The 19233-nt window shown below is 37.0% G+C and overlaps 1 protein-coding gene across 2 annotated transcripts in view; it reads right to left on the minus strand.

Moving 5' to 3' along the window:
- Nucleotides 1–33: 33 nt before the first annotated feature.
- ttc39a (tetratricopeptide repeat domain 39A) overlaps nucleotides 34–19233 on the minus strand; it is a 39578-nt gene continuing 20378 nt past the window's right edge. For both annotated transcript variants that reach the window (XM_036579206.1, XM_036579207.1), the window contains 16 exons: nucleotides 18665–18796; nucleotides 13581–13624; nucleotides 11913–11980; nucleotides 11630–11694; nucleotides 10669–10768; nucleotides 10494–10559; nucleotides 10220–10328; nucleotides 9081–9148; nucleotides 7592–7651; nucleotides 7321–7482; nucleotides 5908–5999; nucleotides 5562–5682; nucleotides 5015–5126; nucleotides 4090–4204; nucleotides 3399–3515; nucleotides 34–1916 (listed from right to left, as the gene is read on the minus strand). In XM_036579206.1, coding sequence (XP_036435099.1) covers nucleotides 1802–1916; nucleotides 3399–3515; nucleotides 4090–4204; nucleotides 5015–5126; nucleotides 5562–5682; nucleotides 5908–5999; nucleotides 7321–7482; nucleotides 7592–7651; nucleotides 9081–9148; nucleotides 10220–10328; nucleotides 10494–10559; nucleotides 10669–10768; nucleotides 11630–11694; nucleotides 11913–11980; nucleotides 13581–13624; nucleotides 18665–18796 — 1546 coding nt within the window. In that variant the 3' untranslated portion in view covers nucleotides 34–1801. The remainder of the gene's footprint in view (nucleotides 1917–3398; nucleotides 3516–4089; nucleotides 4205–5014; nucleotides 5127–5561; nucleotides 5683–5907; nucleotides 6000–7320; nucleotides 7483–7591; nucleotides 7652–9080; nucleotides 9149–10219; nucleotides 10329–10493; nucleotides 10560–10668; nucleotides 10769–11629; nucleotides 11695–11912; nucleotides 11981–13580; nucleotides 13625–18664; nucleotides 18797–19233) is intronic.

The raw sequence follows: 19233 nt of genomic DNA on the forward strand, positions 1-19233 counted from the left end.
AGGTAATGATGTCATTTAATCTTAAATTACAAAACAAACATTCAGTATTCTCAGGAATGCTGATCATGGCCCAGTTTCCTAAAGGTATCTTGGCGTTAATGGTAGAGAGAGTGTTTAATGTGATGCTCGGTCTACCATTTAAAAATCATCTGTGTCCTAAGATGCTTTCGGGAAACCCAACCCTGTACAGTAGCCACACACCACAGAAAGGTTTCTGAGCTTTGTAGCCCAATGGAAAACATTTTAGAACAGGGAAGACATTATTATTCAAAACCTCAGACTTTATACAGTTCATTAATTTTTAATCAAATTTATGTTCCACCACCTTTGTGAAAAGAATCAGTTTCAGCAGGTTGAATGTACAGCCATTGAAGTCCTTCATATCAAACCTAAGTATTTTATCCTAAAGCTCTGCATCTTAACCAGATACAGCAACTTCTGAATTGCAAGATAGTCAAAATGTTACCAGGTATTTTCAGTGCTACAACACTAAGATTTGATTATTATTTTGGCTCAGCTTTGACTTTGGTGGAATGGTGATAGCAGGCTATAAAGAGCTAGCATTGCTCTAGGACATAAAGTACATAGGGAAATAATAATTATTCAATAAAGCAGTAATGTAAGCACACCTTTGGGATTTAACATTAATATTATATGTATAGAGACTGCATTTGAGAGGTTTGTAGTATTGCTATGGTGTTCATGTGATCAAGGCCCTTACAGGCCAAAGGCCCAAAAACTAACATTCATAAATTGAAAAAAAAAAACAAAAAAAAAACAAATTTCAAGTCCTTTTTATCTCTCTTTATTTTAGTATAAGGCTATAGTGGTAGTCAATGCATCTCTCACCATGGCTGGAGCAGACAGCCATGGCTGCTCTGCTTCGATCTGAAAGACTTGTTTGTTTGAGCTCAAGTACTATCTGGATCAAGTCCACATGAAGGAGACTGCCTTTCTAAAAGACACATTCAGCTGTCCACTTAAAATGGGACAATTTCACAAAGCCGACGCCACAGAAAATAAATACTAAAAAGAAGGAACTAAATAAACCCACATACTCCCAGTTTTAAATTTACATAGTTAATAAGTTTGTGACGGCATCACAGCTTACACAGAGAGGAGAGGGGTAAGGCTGCCACTGGGCCTCAGAAAAGCGGGAGATTTTTGAAGTGGTAAAAAAAAATGGCTATGCACACCTTCTATCAGGGGAACACAGTAGAATCAATGTTACATTATTTAACCAATATTTCCAATGCGATTTCCTTATGCACTTTTATTGCCTGACCTCTGGCACATAACTTTACTTTTGACCTGTTTCACTTTCCCTCCAAAAAGAACAGTTTGAGCATAACGGTTAAACCTATTTCAAAAGAAAACACCATTTTTCAAAGATCATGGCCAGTTTGCTGCTGTCACAAGTTGGCCATAGTGTAGAGGGTCAGAGGGCATAACTGAGATGAAAACAGACTTACAGATACCCTCAGCTGACATGTGTGAAACATTATTATAAGCTTAGAGTACAAGTATTTTGTATCAGAACAATATATTGGGTTATATTAGTTCTATGGTCTTCTCCTCACATCTGTGCATGCACCTGTGGTTCCATGTATGGGGGTGAACGTGTATCTGATGGAACAAGGATTCTCTCATTTAGCGTCAGAAACTTAGTCCAGCTCCTCTGACAGTTCTGGTGGTGTTTGTTTGGTTTTCTGCCCTCCTGAGGCCCCTCCTCGCTCTGAAGGCATGAGCATGGCGTGTGTTGACCCTGTGACCTCTCTGACCCCTGCTGTGTCACTGGCTGTTAGGGGCTTGAGAGTGAGTTCTCTCCGTTCTGCTCTGTGGCTCGTGCTTTGTGTAGCGCCGCCTGGATCCGGAAATGCGTCCGTGACTCCATGGAGTAGTTCTTATAGTTCTGCCTGTGGAGCAGAGGAACAGGACTTAGACCAGAATGGTGTGCACAAACTATGTACTACAATTGTACTGTCAGATGTTCCACTCTATAATGTTTTCATGAACTGCAGCTGTATGACGTGTCATGTGGTAAGGAGGAAGTTTCTGTGGCATGTGTCATGGTGTGTGCAATCTGTACTCAATATAAAATGGGTTAACCGATACATTGAGCTGCCAGTTTATTATGCACACATATCTACAGGAATGTAACAATTTCAATACCATAACTGAAAAATTTTAAAAAATCAACATTTAAAACTGCATCGCTGATATGCCCCTTAGTCTCTTTCAAGCATCTCTCATATGCCATTTTCTATGAACTGTCACTGCCAGTGATCAAAACTAGGCATCTGGGTAGATTCTGATCTGTTTTCGTAGCTCAGTTTGTAGCTCAGGTAGATTGTTCAAAATTTAGCACAAGAACATGCTGCTTTGCAATCTTTTTTCTGCCAAATATCTGCATATAATTAGAGGTCTGTAAAATCTAAGCAAGCATATATCAGAATTAGAATCATTTACAGGCAAATAATTGCTTAAAATGAATAGTGACATGATGTGCCAAGAAAACATTCCCCACACCACTTACCTGACTGCTAATACTAAACAGGATGGCTATATGGACGCTTGTTGGTTGAGCCAAATCCTGATCCTTCAATTGGCATGATACAAAAGGAACCTGGAATTGTCCAACCAGGCAGGTTTTAGGTCTTTTATCTCTTAGTGTTCTAGTTTTGAAGCTACTGTGACCAGTCTGCTTTCTTGTTCTTCGTTGTTTGCTTGCATAATTCTGCCCATTCTCTTTTGACCCCTCTGTTTTGTCCATTAAAAACTGCCGATCACTCATAGTATTTTTCTTTTTTTTTTGGTCAACTATTGAAATGGTAACGTTTGAACAGACCAGGATGACAGCTGTTTGGAAAATGAACCAGCATGCCTAGTGCAAAATGTTCAAAGTGACTAAGTTAATTTTTTTGCCTATTCCAACACTCAACTAAACAAGCTCAAGTTATGCTAGAAACACAGTTTCTACTGACACACATACCACAGACACTTCCCCCCTACCACATGACACGCCATACATCTGCAGTTGTATCTGATTTCTTGTATCTGATTTATATTGCAGACCACAGTCACTTGGCATATGACTTCTGGGGTGTACAATTTGTGTGCAGGTAGTAGTGTACCTAATTATGGAGGCTTTAAGGTGACATGGTGATTATTTTTTAATTAAGCATGGGCGTGAACTATTATATTGAAGCCACAAGTTAAGTTTCTCATGGCCATGTGGTCTCAATATATTAATTTGGGTCTACAAGAATCTTAACTCATGACCTCAATATATTGATTCATTGCCACGGCTTATTAAAAAATTATCACCTAATAAACTGGCAGCTCATTGTGTATTGCCAATGATGTATTATGGAAGGTGTAATGGAATCGAGTCTTACTTAGCCATCTCCAGTAACTTGATGGCCTCCTCTCTCCTGCCCTGCTCCAGACACAACAAACCATGCTCCAGCAGAGCGTTAGGCACAAGGTAGTGGTCAAACTTAATCTGCGTCTCACTGGAAGGTAAAAGAGAGAGAGAAAGATAAGACAAAATGTTCTCAATAGTAATTTCCTGGTACAGGCATAAGAGGTCCTCACTGGACTCCATTTCCAGTGTTCTCCAACCTGGAAACATGTATATTTGTCTTTGTTTTATTTCATTTACATAGAAGATCTGGGGAATTCCACCCCAGGGAGCTCCCAGGGACCAGCATAACCTCCTTTTATGAGCAGAAGAAAATGTACTTCCGTGTTCCTAAACTTCAAACTAGTCATCGCACTAGTCAGCCTACAACAGGATTTGATTTCAGCTGTACTGACAGGTTAGTGTCTGCATTTCTGACTTCGTTTCAATTGTGACTGCACTTCCTTTTAATTCAGTGCCAATAAACAAAAAGAAGTGGCAAAAGTTGAGGTTATAAATTTTTCTTTTCGCACAATGTCAAGTGAAAGTTTCAAATCTGCATATTTTTCACTGATCATTTCACTGACCTATAGATGAGAAACGACTAATATCCTATCACACCATGCTTTTGTTATCAACAATTAAGACTGAGACTAAAGAGTTGGTAAAGGGGCAGAACAACTCACTTGCAGAGGACCAGAGTGAAGTAGTGTTCAGCCTCCTCCTGATGGCCTAGGTGTTTAAGACACAGACCCTTCAGCAAGCTCACCACACACTGGTCATCTATGGAGAACTCCGTCCCTAAAAGAGAACCCAAAGGAAACAACAATGAAGAACAGTCTTGTTGCAAAAATGCATGTAGCACACATTATATATCCACCTATTCAGTGCTTCTTCTAAAATCAAGTAAATTAATGAGGAGTTGCAGTAACAGCCTCTACTCTTCTGGAAAGACTTTAAACTAGATGATAAAACATTGTTGTAAGGATTTGACTGCAACAAGCCACGAGAGCATTAGTGAGTTTAGGTACTGGTATTAGATGATTAGTTCTGGATCACAAGCACCACTCCAACTCCTCCCAAGGATATTCGCCAGTGCTCCATCACTCCAGAGAGCTTTATACCCCTCTGACTGACACGCGGCATTGGGAATGGTGCTTTCTCATGGAGATTATACAATTTGGTGCGCAAGTGAATTCTCTGCAATGGGTGCATTAAATTAGCTGAAGTCACAAATGGGTGTCTGGATACTTTTGGGTGTATGGTGTATTTTGCCAATATGACAATAACAGTATTCTGCTCTGTTCTGTTCTACACCATCTATGCCAATCGTGCCCAGGTGGGGTAATGAAAAATGCCATAAACAGACAATATTTACTGTTTCATAAAGTTTTTGAAGGCTGTAAGTAGCTGACTAAATGTACTGTAAAAGTAAACAGTGTACAGTAGTATATATTTCTGTCTGTAGTGGACTAAGTGTAGGAGGACACATTGCTAAATGAAATGGCTAAGGCTATACTGAGCATTCTGCATTGCTAGCAAATAGAGCTTTGTATGCTGTGTCAAGTGGTTTGTTGTGTAGTCCTGTGTTTGGTTCAAGTGAGAAAGTACTTGGATAGTGTTCGAGTTTTTGCTGAGCCTCGTCCAGTGTCTTTAGCATTCCCTCTGTCAAGTCTCTGTGCTTCCCAATAACTGTGTAGCCGTTCCAGATGTACATCATCTCCTGCAGGACAAATGCACATATGTGAGTGAAAAATACTGTAAAAAGCACAGGTGCTGCTCTACAGCTCTGTTTAATGTGTCAATATTTTCATTCTCAAGGGACTTCCCTCAGGTCAAACACAAACATGCACACACTAAGAGTGAGGTTTCACCACATTGTAAAGCATTTACACAGTATGACTGAGCAGATATGCAAACTGTTACTCATTATATTACTCATTATATTATATTATATCTGAGCAGATATGCAGAACATTACTCATTATGTTATTCATTACATGACTCATTATGTTATATCTAAGCAAGATGTATAAAATATTTCTCATTATATTAAGACAGCAGAGTATAATGTGATAATTAATAAATAATATGTACGGCATATATAATGATATTACTACACTCATAAACCCAGAACACACTACGCACAGTTACTGACCAGTGGAGGAGCAGGGAGAGGAATAGGGTTTTCTACATTGTATCGTCGAGCCTTGCGGATAGCAAACTTCTCAGTGGGTAGTGACTTCCCAGCAATTTTCTGCTTCAGCCCAGGCACTTGCCTGGAGAAACACAGCAAAGGTCACTAATGTAGTTTTTGTGAACCACTTACTGAACCGCTCGAGGGGCGATAATAGGCTTACATTACGGTTAAGCTATAAACATGAGATACAAAGATACTGAATGACTGGACACTTGCCTTTATAAGTATTTCGTTTCATATCAACTGCTTTCTTCTCATTTACCAAGCATGTAATGTGTTTGTTGGCTCTTTAGTTTGTCATTACCTGAACAATGCTACCTCGCTCTCCCCAAACGTCTGGCATTCCTCCCGACTCAGCATGCTGAGGTAGGCAGCTTTCATATATGCGTACGTGGCCTGCAGGAAAATGGTTTTGTGCGTGTGTTACAAAAGCTGCACTTTAAACAAAAGCATACAATGCTAAGAGATGCCCTTGTTCTCATTAATTCTATAACATATAGAATAACAATTTGATGCTGTGAACCTACATGCTTATCTTACAATATGATGCACTTAGGTTTGTTTTAATATTGTTTAATATTCACTGATGGTGAAATGTTTCTAGGTCATGCACCCAAGGTCAGTTAACATTCTAACATCAAATTTTATATACATACACACACACACACACACACACACACACACACATATATATATATATATGCACATTTTCTTGTACTCTGTATCTCTCAAAGATAAAAGCATTAAGTACTGTTTCTCAGTTTTTGGGAGTCCCAATTTCTCAATGTCTTTTAATGATTTTTGGGCTCCAGTTTTGGAACTTCTGTTTTTTCTACTTATTTTTCTTTGACTTTCCACTTCCATATGCAAGTGGATTATAAATATATTTCTCCTTTATATAAATAAATATCTCCTTAACAGGCAGTCTGACAGCAAATTTAATAAATAGAAAAATAAATGAAGGATTGTCTCTGACTTTTACACAGTACTGTATATATATGGTGTTGGGATGTTAACTATATCCATAAAACACAAGACATTCAGCCAGCTGGTATTTAAAAATGTACTACATTAAGTTAAAAACCTGTTTCCAGGTCCTGTAAAGTTATGTTGTATTCATTTAGAAAATATTTTCACAACACTATGTTACATACTATTTATACTGACTATTTACAGCACTATCTAGCCCCATATTAACAGAAATACCTATGTGCTTCAAGCACCACATACATAGTATGGGTACTGGACAGATAACGCAAGAGCTTGCTCGAAACACTGCTGCCGGCCAGTTTACATCACAATCCTTGGGCAACGGTCACTGTTGCCCCACTGGGAACATCACTGAGTCAAGAAATTGCTCACTTTCCGTTGCTAACCTCACAGATTTTTTTCACAATGTTTTTAACTGTTGGCTGTATTTCGGAATTCATGGGCAAATTTCAGATTGGCCATAGAGGCTGGATCTGTGTGGAAGACTTGATTGTTGATGATTGGACAATAGGTTGTGTGGTAATTGAGTAAGAGAGAGAAACATGCCATAATCACATAAACACAAATTTTGAAGTTTATTTTTATTTTTCATTGCCCCAGCACCCATGTAGAATAAACTATTTATGTAAAACCTTCAATGTTCAACTCGATCAGTATTATAACTTCATTGTTTCATACTGAAGTCCTGTGTAAAACTGCTTCCTCAGAGTGTGAAATGAAATCTCACCTTAGACCAGGCGTTCTCTTTGCTGAGCAGGTCTGCGTAGAAGTACGCCATCTTCCAGTGCTGTTTATAGGTAAAACACCACATTAGCTCCCAGTAACACATGTGATGGAACTGCTTCCATTCCTGCTGTGCTTCACAGCACTCCTCAAAACGCTTAATAGCCTGAAATACACATACACAAGCACAGACAGAAAGACACAGTCATTATGTCTGAAGAAGCACTGTGTAGGCACACGTAAATACAACATGGAGTGGACTGGTGGTCACTCACAGCATCCAAGTTGCCTTTGATTTCCTCTATTCGGCCAGCGAAGAACAAAAAGATGGATCCCTACAAATGCAACAGGCAAATCAGTACAGTCTGATGAAGAAAATCTGAACTAAAACTATGGATAACATGACAATACATGAGTGTATCAGCCTCTGTAGGTACAGTGTGTCATTTTGAAACATTAGTTTTGCCAGTTCAGAGTTGGAGCAAGTGTTGTATGTGTTTCGGTCCCCTTAAATTCATAGACACAGTTTTCGATAGATAGATAGTCCAGTGCTGCTCAACTGCATTCCTGAAGATGTCATGCTCTGTAATGTTTTGTGCTTTCTAAGCTCTGTCACACCTGATGTAATATATGAAATAATCATCAAGACACTCATAGGCTGAATCAGGCATGTTACACCAAAAATGAACAGTATATGGGGTTCCCAGAATTGGCTTTGTAAACCACCGCAATAGTGTTTCTCTTGGAGAACTTTGTTTGTCTAATGTCTCGGGTTGTGCTATGATTGTGAACAATGGACTCCATCACCCTCACAGACAGGAATGGATTACTGACTGCCAGGGACCTTACAGGGCCTCAGACAACAAAGGATCATGGTGGCTCAAATACCAACGTTGGACAAATGAATAGCCCTTGAATATGTATAAATGACTAAATAAATGAAATGAAAGAAGAAATCTTATCTGTTAAGAGGCTAATTTTCTGTTTTCAATATTTATTGCCTCATATTGTTGTTGTCATTCATATGGGAGGTTAGTATTTAGCCTTCCATGTGAGTAGGACTACTTCTGTTTTTGCGTTATGACTCAATTTGACTTGAAAGAAAAAGAATTCTTTACGTAAATTTTACCCATAAATCTTCAAATCCTGCACAAACCTGTACTGTAGACACAATACGACTGCACATTAATAAGGCTAATTGAGAACAAAGGGAATTGAAATATTTACTTTTTTATGCATTATTGTTGGCGTGCAGGGGGCTTCCAGAGACTCGTGGGCCTCACATGACCAAGATCTGTCTCTGTCCGCAGATCATCACTATTGTAATTCAGTAACTAACTTTTCCAATTTTAATTTTATTTGTGTTTTTTTTCTATTTGAAATTGGCAGCTTTTTTACATTATGTGAACATTTTATTGTGTGAATAATAAAATACTAGAAAAATACTTCTTGATATAATAATGTTTTTCTCTCTCCTGTAAAGTTACCATATCAGATATTTATACAAAGCTTTGTAAAAACAGTGGCGGTACATTGGCTGGGTTTTTTTACTTTAATATATAAAGAATTTTGCTTTCAGGAATAAAGGTGTACTTACAATTTAGCGGAAATAAAAATGAATTAAAAATGACAACAACAAAGCAGGTCTTTACACGTTTTGTAAGTGCTTAACATTTTACGTACTGTACTTATCTGTATATGAAACATTTAACATTGTGAATGTGAGCACTTTAAACAAAGCTATACAGAGTTAGTTTACCACACCTTAGGGTAGCGCTTAAGATATGGCTGCAGCAGTTTCTCTGCGTCCTCCACGTCTCCTTCCCCCGTACCTGAACCATCCATGCACACACAAAAACAAAGTATCACCTTAAACCTGTTGATACTGTTATGAACCATTAGGAACTGTTCATATAATGCCAGAGATATGACAAGCTTAAAGGGCCCATAACCAGTTTTCTTACAAATGTATTTTTCCCCAGAGGTCCACTTACAATGTTTGTGTGGTTTTGTGTACCATAACCAGTCATAATTCATTCTTACAGTACAATTTTCCAACCTGCTCATCCTTTAGAATTAAACAGGTGTTTTTTTGTTACTGTGCCTTTAAGACTGATATATGTAAATGACCTCTGTTCTGACTGGCCTTGCACTGTGCCTTACTAAAAAATCACTCCAGATTGAAACATTCCTTATAACTTTAACGTGAATGGGTGGAGCCAAACTGCTATAAGCTGAATAGGAGGATATATAGTCATATGCAAAAGTTTCAACACCTGCAGTCAAATTGCATGTTCTGTTGATTTTCTGAGTGAAAATATATTAATACATCCTCTATAGGGAACACACCTAAATTTGACATTATCTAAAAAAAAAGCTTGTGCACCATTTGTAATTACTTAAGTTCAATACAGTGAAAAAAATAAAATATACAATGTGCCTTAACATTTGCACAGGCCGCATTTATGTTTTATTTTTTCCCATTATGTTACCATGTTACCAAGTTCAGCAAATGAACAGCACAATAAAATGTGCAAAAGTGTGTTCTCTGTAGAGGATGTGGTAACTTATTTTTACATTTCACAACTTTTGCATACGACTGTATGTAAATGTGCTGGTTTTTGTGACATCACAGTTCAAAACAGGCTGTTTGGCAGCTTAATTTTCATACAAGGACCTTATGGATTGGAGAGTGACCAGTGCATTTTGAAACTTTAACAATGTTTATAAACTACGTCAAAGTCTTTTATTGTAAAAAATATCGATTTCAATTATATGGGTCCTTTAAACATCTTAATGTCATCTTAATTCTAAGGATTAGATTGAGAAACATCTGATGTTAGATTTAGAAACATTAGATATTTGTACATTTTATATGTGTTATGTTTCAAAGGACATCTCACCCAGTATGAAGCTCATGAACGTGTGGTAGCAGAGCAACAGCATGTTACACAGGAAGGATCTGAATGTTCGCTCAGCAGAACCTTCCTGGAGCTGCTCTAGACCAAACTCCTACAACACATGCATACATGCAGGGTGTTTCAACAAATTCATACAATAACAGGTCACCAGATTATTTGACACACAATGTAAAAATCATGTCAACACAGACGCGCACACGCACATCACCTCACAATACGTCACTGTTTCTCCCCACTACAAAACTGAATCCCTCACCTTGTTTCCAGAGAAACCCACAAACTCCAGCAGCCTGAGGGTCCTGGTGGGCAACAATGATAGCATCTGCCAGAAAAGAAAAAAAAATGAATGCAAAATCTGTATTGCAATGCAAGTCTTTTCTGTACTCAACACATTTGCTGTTCTCCTCAAACTTGTAAATATGTATCCTCACCAGATTAAATGCTCCCACTCCTAGCTTCACTCCCCCCTCAAAGTGGCCATGATTATCACCGTGAACATAACCAGAGGATTTCAGCACTGTATGAAGCTCCCTGGAAGCAAAACAAGACAAAAACACTTACAGATACAATCACATAAACACAGAAAAAACAACAGTGAACCTAGAACCTAGTAGCCTAAACCTAGTTTTATTCAAGAATTATAAACAGTCTAGCAAAGAATTACTTGAGTACAGTAAAAAGTATCAGGTCAGACTTAAGTACTTAGAACTGCAATTACTTCTACAAGTACATCCAGCACCTGTCAGCATAGCAACTACAGTTTGTTAGACTCTGTTCTTTTCTTTTTGGTATAATTTTGGTCTACTGCAAAAATAATATTATGGCAACTGAAAAACGTCTTAAATCTAGTCAACATGTCTTATATTTCTCATTATGGCATTGTTGTAATAATACTCTAAGATTATTCAACCTATATCTAGATGTTTTTACTTATTTGAAGTCACTTTTATCTACTTGAAAATGCTTGTTTTAAGACATAAGGGGAATAATTTTGCATTTTTCTAAAAACAATGCTTGAAAAAAGCCAAATGATTTGCCAATAGAATAGGACCATTTCACAAGATAATGTTACTTATACTAGTAAAAAATGTCTGGAAACAAGTTAAGTAATCTGATATTTTTCTTGCAGCAACTTCAAGACATGTTAAGGCATCACTTTCTGGCATTGTAAAGTGAAGGCAACAACAAAGCAGTCCACATGACGTTAAACCCCCCCAAAAAATTAATGACTCAATGTGAAGGACTAAACTGTTAAATAATTGTCACTTAGAAAATCCACAAAACATGTAATTTGACCAGAGGCTCTTAAACGACTACATATATGCAATATGTTTCCCTGTTAAAACACTCCATGGACTGAATTAACGGTGAAATACGAGCAGCAGAGCTTACTTGTATGTCTGATAGCTGTTCCTCACTTTGATTCCACCTTTGATGAAGCTGATCATGTTTTCATCCTGCATTACACATATTTTAGAGAGAAGTTTTTAAACACTGAATTATCCTCTAGAACACGCTAAATAGTATTTCAAGGAATCACACATAAGGGAGCTCAGATATTGAGCCTTTTTAAACCAAAGTACATATTACATATAACAGCGGCACAACTGCTAAAAAAGCTTAATGGATTTACAATGATCAGTGGACACATTCTATCAGGAAAAGTGAAGCCAACCTGTAAGAAGGTCAGTGCTGCCCTCTGGAGGAGACACTCAGCATAGCACACTTCAGCATGCAGCTCCTCTGAACACACAGTCAAAAAGCAGAATGTACAACAGGCCTAAATCAGCACACAATGGTTCATGCAGTCTCCACAGAACACATTAGCCTTCAGCCGATAATTGATTTTATCGAATATTAGCAGGGCAATGGTAAAAACCTTATTTCACGATACTTTAAGACATTTTTATAAGTTGGAATAGATGAAATTGAAAGTGTAGTGCCACATATAAAAATACCAGAATAATAATAACGATAAACCTACAAATACAGTGATTTTTATGCAATATTTTACAAACAGCACTGCACTGAATACAATTCAGCAGGCCAAATTATGCTTACGTTGTAGGAAACATGTAGTTAGGGTTCTTTAAGTACTGATGATATCCACAATATGCTCAGAAAAGTGCACTGTGACATAATTTATCACAGTAACAATAAAATATTGTAATATTGCCCTACATCTGTCAGATATCGCTATTTAGAATAACATAAATAAGCTTCGATATTACGCAAATCTGTCTTTTGCTGTCTTATATGTGCCACACGATTTTTTTTTGTATTATTATTTTTATTATTATTATTATTATTATTATTACCATTATTATTATTATTACTACTCAGCCTTTATTTAACCATTCCCCATTTTAATCTATGGTTAGTTCAAACTTGTATAAAAGAAAAGACAGCATTCAATTCTAGGCTGAACAAACAGAACATCACCAACTGATTAACTACATGCATACATGGTACTTTGAAAGCCACTTAAGAGCCACTTAAATCACTCATAAGTGAATATAATGTGGATTTTCAGTCTGGCAAAAAATGCTGCACTGTAAACAAATTGCTGTTTTAACTTAAAAAAAGTCAGTTACTTGGCTGCCTTAATTTTATTAGTTAATTAAACTTCTAATGCTAAGTTAACAGAACAAGAGCCTGTGCTTTCTCACTTGTTGATTTACTACTTCAACAAACTCAAAATTTAAGGCTTTTTTTCAGTTAAAAACACAGACTTGTGTCAATTTGGGGTACATGCGAATTAAAAAAAGAAAGTCCAGTACATGAGACCTACTCCCCAGTACAGAGTAAACTGGAGGAGCTTGTCCAGAAGAAGACTGCCAATGTGTTTTTTTCGCAGTATTTTGGTTTCCAACAAAATGAACATAGAGAATCGCTGGATGTTAACAATGTTACATGCCATCTGTGCTGGACATACACACCATCACAAATTATTTAGTAATATTAGAAGCTAGCCCAGGTAAGCCCAGGGAAAATGTAAGCTATAGCATAAGACTCTGTAATGCTCACATGTGGTACTTCATAAATGAATTTGGATCATCAAGATATCATTTATAATGATACGGCTTATGACGATACTGCAATAATTCTGCAGTTGATGATCATTTGTCTAAATTTACATTATTGTCCATGCTCAGAGCACACACACTCGTGCAACAATAAATATCAACCTCGAACAATAGAAGAGTGCGGGAGAACGTGTGTAACTTCGCTTGAGTATTTCTAACACATCCACAGTCTGGCTTAATTTGTAGCCTGTAGCTTTCATTCTGTGAAATGATGTGTAAATTTCATCTGTAGGCTGCAAAGAATAAATGACACTTACCTTCAGTGAAGCTTTTGCTGTTGAAGGAAGACTTCTTGCGGTATCTACGAAGACAAGACAGGCAGACAAAAATTTAAATTAATTTGGGTTCTATATTCAATAGACATTATACATGATCTGAGTTTAATTTGTGTTTCCTACTACAACAGTTAAAGTTTCAATCAAACATAAATACAGTACTGTGCCAAAATCAGAGGTCACTCATTCATTTATTTTCATTTCCAGTCAGAATGGCTATTAAGTACAAGTTATTCATTTGTTTAGATATTTCTGATGAGATTAGATATAGGATAATCCACTTGCATACAGACACGGAAAATCAAAGGAAAATAAGTGACAAAACAGGAGTTTCCAAAACTAGAGTTCAAAAAATAATAAAAGATATAGAGAAAATGGGACTTCTGACAACTGTGTAAGACCTGGTAAAACACCAAAACTGTCACCATCAGATAAATAGCTTTTATCTTCGAGGGACAGAAGAAAACTCTGGCTTCAGGTCTGAAAAAATCCACATCTTTCCATTGTGAAAAGGTTCAATGCTTTGAGTCTAAAAGAATGATTTCTTTGAAAAACTGAAAGCGAGTCTCCTGAAATAAATGGAAGCCATAATAAAGGTGTAAAGACACACTAACTACTGAAAATATTAATATTACATTGTTATTGAGGCTTCTGTGAAAATTTTGTGGTGAAATTATATTTTCAGCATTTTTCCTGATGCTGATAAATGAATGAACATGTACTTAATGGCTATTTTGACTGGAAATTCAATAAAGGAGGGCTGGTCTCTGACTTCTGCACAGTACTGTATGATCTTACTTAGGGAACAGTTTTACTTTTAATTAAACATACAAGCACATTTCTCGCACATTTTCACTCAGGAGGGGACTTTAATCTTCATCGCAGATAGATTTGATTGATAGATACGAACTAAGTTAATTTAAGACAATCTTCGGCCGGTTTCCCAGGCATGGATTAAGCCTAGTCGATATAGTCTAAATTGCAGTGCCAATAGTGAATCGCCACTGGACCTGTTTTTAATCTAGGATTAGGCTGCATGTGGGTTTCGCCCCTTATGCTCAACAAAATAAAACCAGGGCCTGATTTCACCTTTCACCTTCGAGCCATTTACTCAAAAAGCTAACTTTGGTACTAAGGATTTGGGTACATGAGGTAATATTTCTTAATCCATTCTGGATTTTCTTAATCGTTTGTCACTTTAGTGCTTTTGGCTGAACTGCTCCGTTAAGGAGGATATGCCTTTGAGCCTTCTAATGCATGTATAATTCAAAATCAATCTGGTTTTTATTAAATTTACACTGTAAAATGCTGATGTCGTAGTTCTGGGAAGGAGTGTGGCTATGACTTTAAGGATGCTGAAGGCATAATAATGTCTCTCTCAAACTCACAGTTGATTTGAATCTCAAACTCATTTCGGATATTTCAGATAGATGATTTGAGTGTATGTTATGTAAGATCGTTCACATTGCCTTGAGGCAAATTACTCCAAACTAAAGTTGAACAGTGCTCACAGATCTGTAGCAAATAGTTCGCTTGGATGCATCTGAGTAAATTCAGAGTGGCAGTGTTGCTCCAGGCAGTTGTTGAACCGGTAAAATGAATACTTCGGATGTTAAGAGATATTAAAGAATACCAAACAAGCACAGGGGCTACAGTCCCAAAAGTGTCTTAAGAAATATAGTCTTTTTAAATCACCTTAAATTCATCTTCTTTAAGAAAAAATACATTTTCAAAGATAAATTTTAACTCTTCGAAAGAATAAAAAATAAATATGTTCTTCATTCGTTCTTCGTTCTTCAGGGAATTTAATTTTTTTTCTCCCAAATTTCTGTATGACTAAATGATTCAACTGTTCACAGCATCATTAAGAGTGGTTACTGAGTGATTACCAAATTTATTGAGTCAGAATTGTCTACAATGGTGGTGAAAGGAACCAGCCATCTGAAACACTTAATGCCTCTAAAACAGGCATGTCAAACTGGGGACCTCCCAGGCCAAAGTGCTGTGGAAATTAGCGTTTACTTTCTTCTAACTCTGTGAATTCAGTTCATGAAGGCCTTGCTAATTAGCTGACCAGCTGAATCAGGTGTGTTTAATGAGGCAGTGTGCTGAAGTCTGCCATGTTTTGGCCCACAAGGACTGGAGCTTGACACGTGTTCTAAAATCTTCCTCCGAGAAAGTTACATGATGTTATGAATACGAGAATTGTATTAGAATTGTTTTCTTCATTTAAGAATTAACCCCTTACACCTTAAGGCCTGTTTGTAGGCCCTAATTTAAATTCCTCATTTATAACTATATACATTAGGGCTTATATTAAATAGAATGATCCAATCCTACATTGGCACAAAAAACAACACATTTACATATATCTGCCCACAGCAGGTCAGCCCTGCCCGCTCACACTGCAGTTACAAGAAGTGTTTCAGCCCAGACTGCTTTTAGAATATGACACAATACAGGGCAGCCAATCAAAAGAGAGGTCTTAAAGACACAGTAACAAAAACAGCCTGTTTAATTACAGTGCCAGAAACAGTGGTTTGATGTGAAATGGTTAATTGTAGAGAAACTTACTGACTCAAATTTCTTTAAAGTGGTGGTGATAGGAACCAGGGGTCGTGATGTCACTGGTGAACCTACACATGTATTCGGAGTTTTATATGTAATGTTAACAATAGCAAAGTAGGGTTAAATCTGCAAAAATAATGCATGTACATCTCCAACATGAAAGGATTAAAAATTTTAGACCAAACTTTTTTTTATCTCAAAACTATTGTAAATCTTTGTCTCGGTCATCAGGCAATGTATTTGCAAAAACATTTCATGCAATAACTTTCTATGAGGGAGCTTTTAGAGGCATTAAACACTTCAGACATCTGGTTCCTTTTACCACCACTGTGAACAATTCTGATTCAGTAAGTTTCTATAGAACTCTGAATTTGTTATATGTTAAATCTTTGTTAAATCTTAAATGTGTGGTTATGCTGAAAATGAGAAGAATCAATAGAATTTCCCTTTAAGAGCTGACATCAGGGGGAAAAATGAAATACAAGAAAAATGCAGGATATGAGCCCTTAAATGTCCTTTTAAAGTCTTAATATTTTGGAAAGCTGTTGTGAATGCGCCTCCAGGCCTGCTACACAACCCTGATACCACACAAACTCAGCACTCTTTAAGCACTGTGTGACTGGGAGGGACCCAGAGACTTGTCGTCAGTATTGCTGTAACAGAACTGGTTTACAGTAATGCATACGTGGCAGAGGTTAACAGCACGGATGATGAATAGAAAGCTGAGGTGCAGCTGTATGTCTGTGAGAGCGTGAGAGGGTGGAGCTTTAGTGTGTGTGTGTGTGTGTCAGCTGTAAACAGCATTCTGGCCAGAGATACTGCATATGTATGTGTGTAAGAGGTGCTCATCCAGCATTCTTTCACACACACTCCAGCACTTAGTGTGTCAGGTGGTTCTGAAATTCCTCTAGCCCCTAAGATGTGATGAAACCCTGGTGATACCCAATCAACAGCAGCACTGAGGGATTACATCATAAACTCAAACATGGCACACTGCTGAGGACACTGAAAGCAGCAGGAGCTCTTTGAACTGAAACAAGTCTCTTCTGGCCCTCTACTTGCACTGCATGTCAAAGAGGCAGAGCTAATTTCAGCCCATGGCCCTGACTCCGTCTGCACTCATTTTGTAATTATGCAAAGCCCTGTCTCAGTCTATACTCTTACTATAGAATTATGCACACGTGTGCATGTGTGCCATAAAAAAATGAAAGAAAAACAAAAAAGCTGAGCTAACACAATGAAGTTTATTATCATATTATGAAATACAACCAGTTAGAACTCTCTGAGTTGCACCAACTTGTCTCATGTTATGTTTACTATTTACGTTACATCAACAGCATTTGGCAGATGCTCTTATGCAAAATGACCCACAGTTCATACACACACACACACACACACACACACACATATATATATATACATCCATATGCAAAACTCTAAACACCCCAGTTAAATCATATTTTATGGATTTTCTGAACTGAACTGAAAATAAGCTAACATAGACTCCAAACTTAAATATGGGATTTTTCTGCAACTTTTAGTGCATAATATCTATTTATTTGCTATGTATAACATATTGGTAAAAAATAAAACATACAATACAACTTAATATGCCTGTATAAAGTGCACTCTATGTGCTAAGTAGAGCCTTTAATGTGATAAGGACAGGCTGTGAGATTTTTTTTTATATGTGTCTTATATCTGTTTATATTTTTTAGCCTTTTAGCAGACTTTTGCAAAAAAAAATGGTTCATTGTATGTTATGTTTTGGGATGATGTGGTATGTCCTATTCTGTTATCATAAGGAATTACCTGATGGTCTTTAAAAAAGATCTAATATCAGCTAATTTAATAATATGACCAAAAAAGGCACATAGCTACTCAACTCAAAATGATAAGTTCTTCTTTTGGTAGAAAGACATCTTTATAGAGGTTGAAGAAAATCAAAATGTAAAACTGCTTTGACTTCAAAGCTTTTGCTCAATCAACTTGATAAAAACAGATGTTTTACAGTGGGAATGTCTGTCCTGTACTGTGCCCCAACTTCTACATAATTATCATTACAAAGCCACAGCAATAGCAATAAAACAATATGCATAAGGGGTGCAAAAATGCCCCAGTGTATCATGATGCATCGGTCTAAAGGTGGCAATTCAACTGCTTCATTAATTTGGGAATAATGCTGAATAGAGTATGTGCTCAATTCTGACTGAAATAAATTTCTCAGGCTATTTTCAGACATTAAATTCTAAAAAAATCATGCACTCCGTGAAGTTCTACAAAAAATAATAATTAATTAATTAATTCAGAATTGTACTAATATATTCAGAAATGTAATTAAATGATATTGACATTTAAGATGATAAATTATCTCTTAAAAAGTCATAGTTGAATTGAATTGTTCTGAGCTCAGAGACTTACAGTTCTAATGTCATCATACAATCAAGCATGGAATTCATTGTGGTTCTCATTGTATGATATAGAGAGAGCACAATTACCGCTGACACACAGCCTGAGCATCTTTCATGGTATTTCCTGCTGCCAAGATGTCCTCAGGGTCAAAGGTCATCATAGCCTGCATTTCCAGAATGGTGGCATACGTGAGTGCGTGATACATGCTGTCTTTAGTCCTGTCAGCAAACACAAAAGAAGAAAAATACAATCTATTCTTAGCAGTGATTGGAGTATGACTCAGCATGACGTTAAGAGAGAAAATTCCCTTCACACAGACGCAACAAAGCAACGCACAGACAAAGGTGGCACTGAACAGGAGAGAGGCTTTCTAAGACTGACCGCTGTATCACTAATAGAGCTAGGTAATAAATACAACTCAATTATACCTGATTAGAGATCATATACTGATCATATACTGAGAAACGTTATTGGGCCAGTATTGGAAAATTCTGGATCATATATCAGAGAGAAAAAAGAGAATTAATCATGTTCAACTCACAAATCAACAGTACAGTATAGTACAGTAAGTTATGTTATAATATCCAACCCACATGGTAACGTCACATGATACCAGTCAGGGTAGGGACAGTCTAGTGTTTGACAAGTTTGAGCA

This window comes from Colossoma macropomum, unplaced genomic scaffold (assembly GCF_904425465.1).
Source record: "Colossoma macropomum unplaced genomic scaffold, Colossoma_macropomum, whole genome shotgun sequence".
NCBI lineage: Eukaryota > Metazoa > Chordata > Actinopteri > Characiformes > Serrasalmidae > Colossoma > Colossoma macropomum.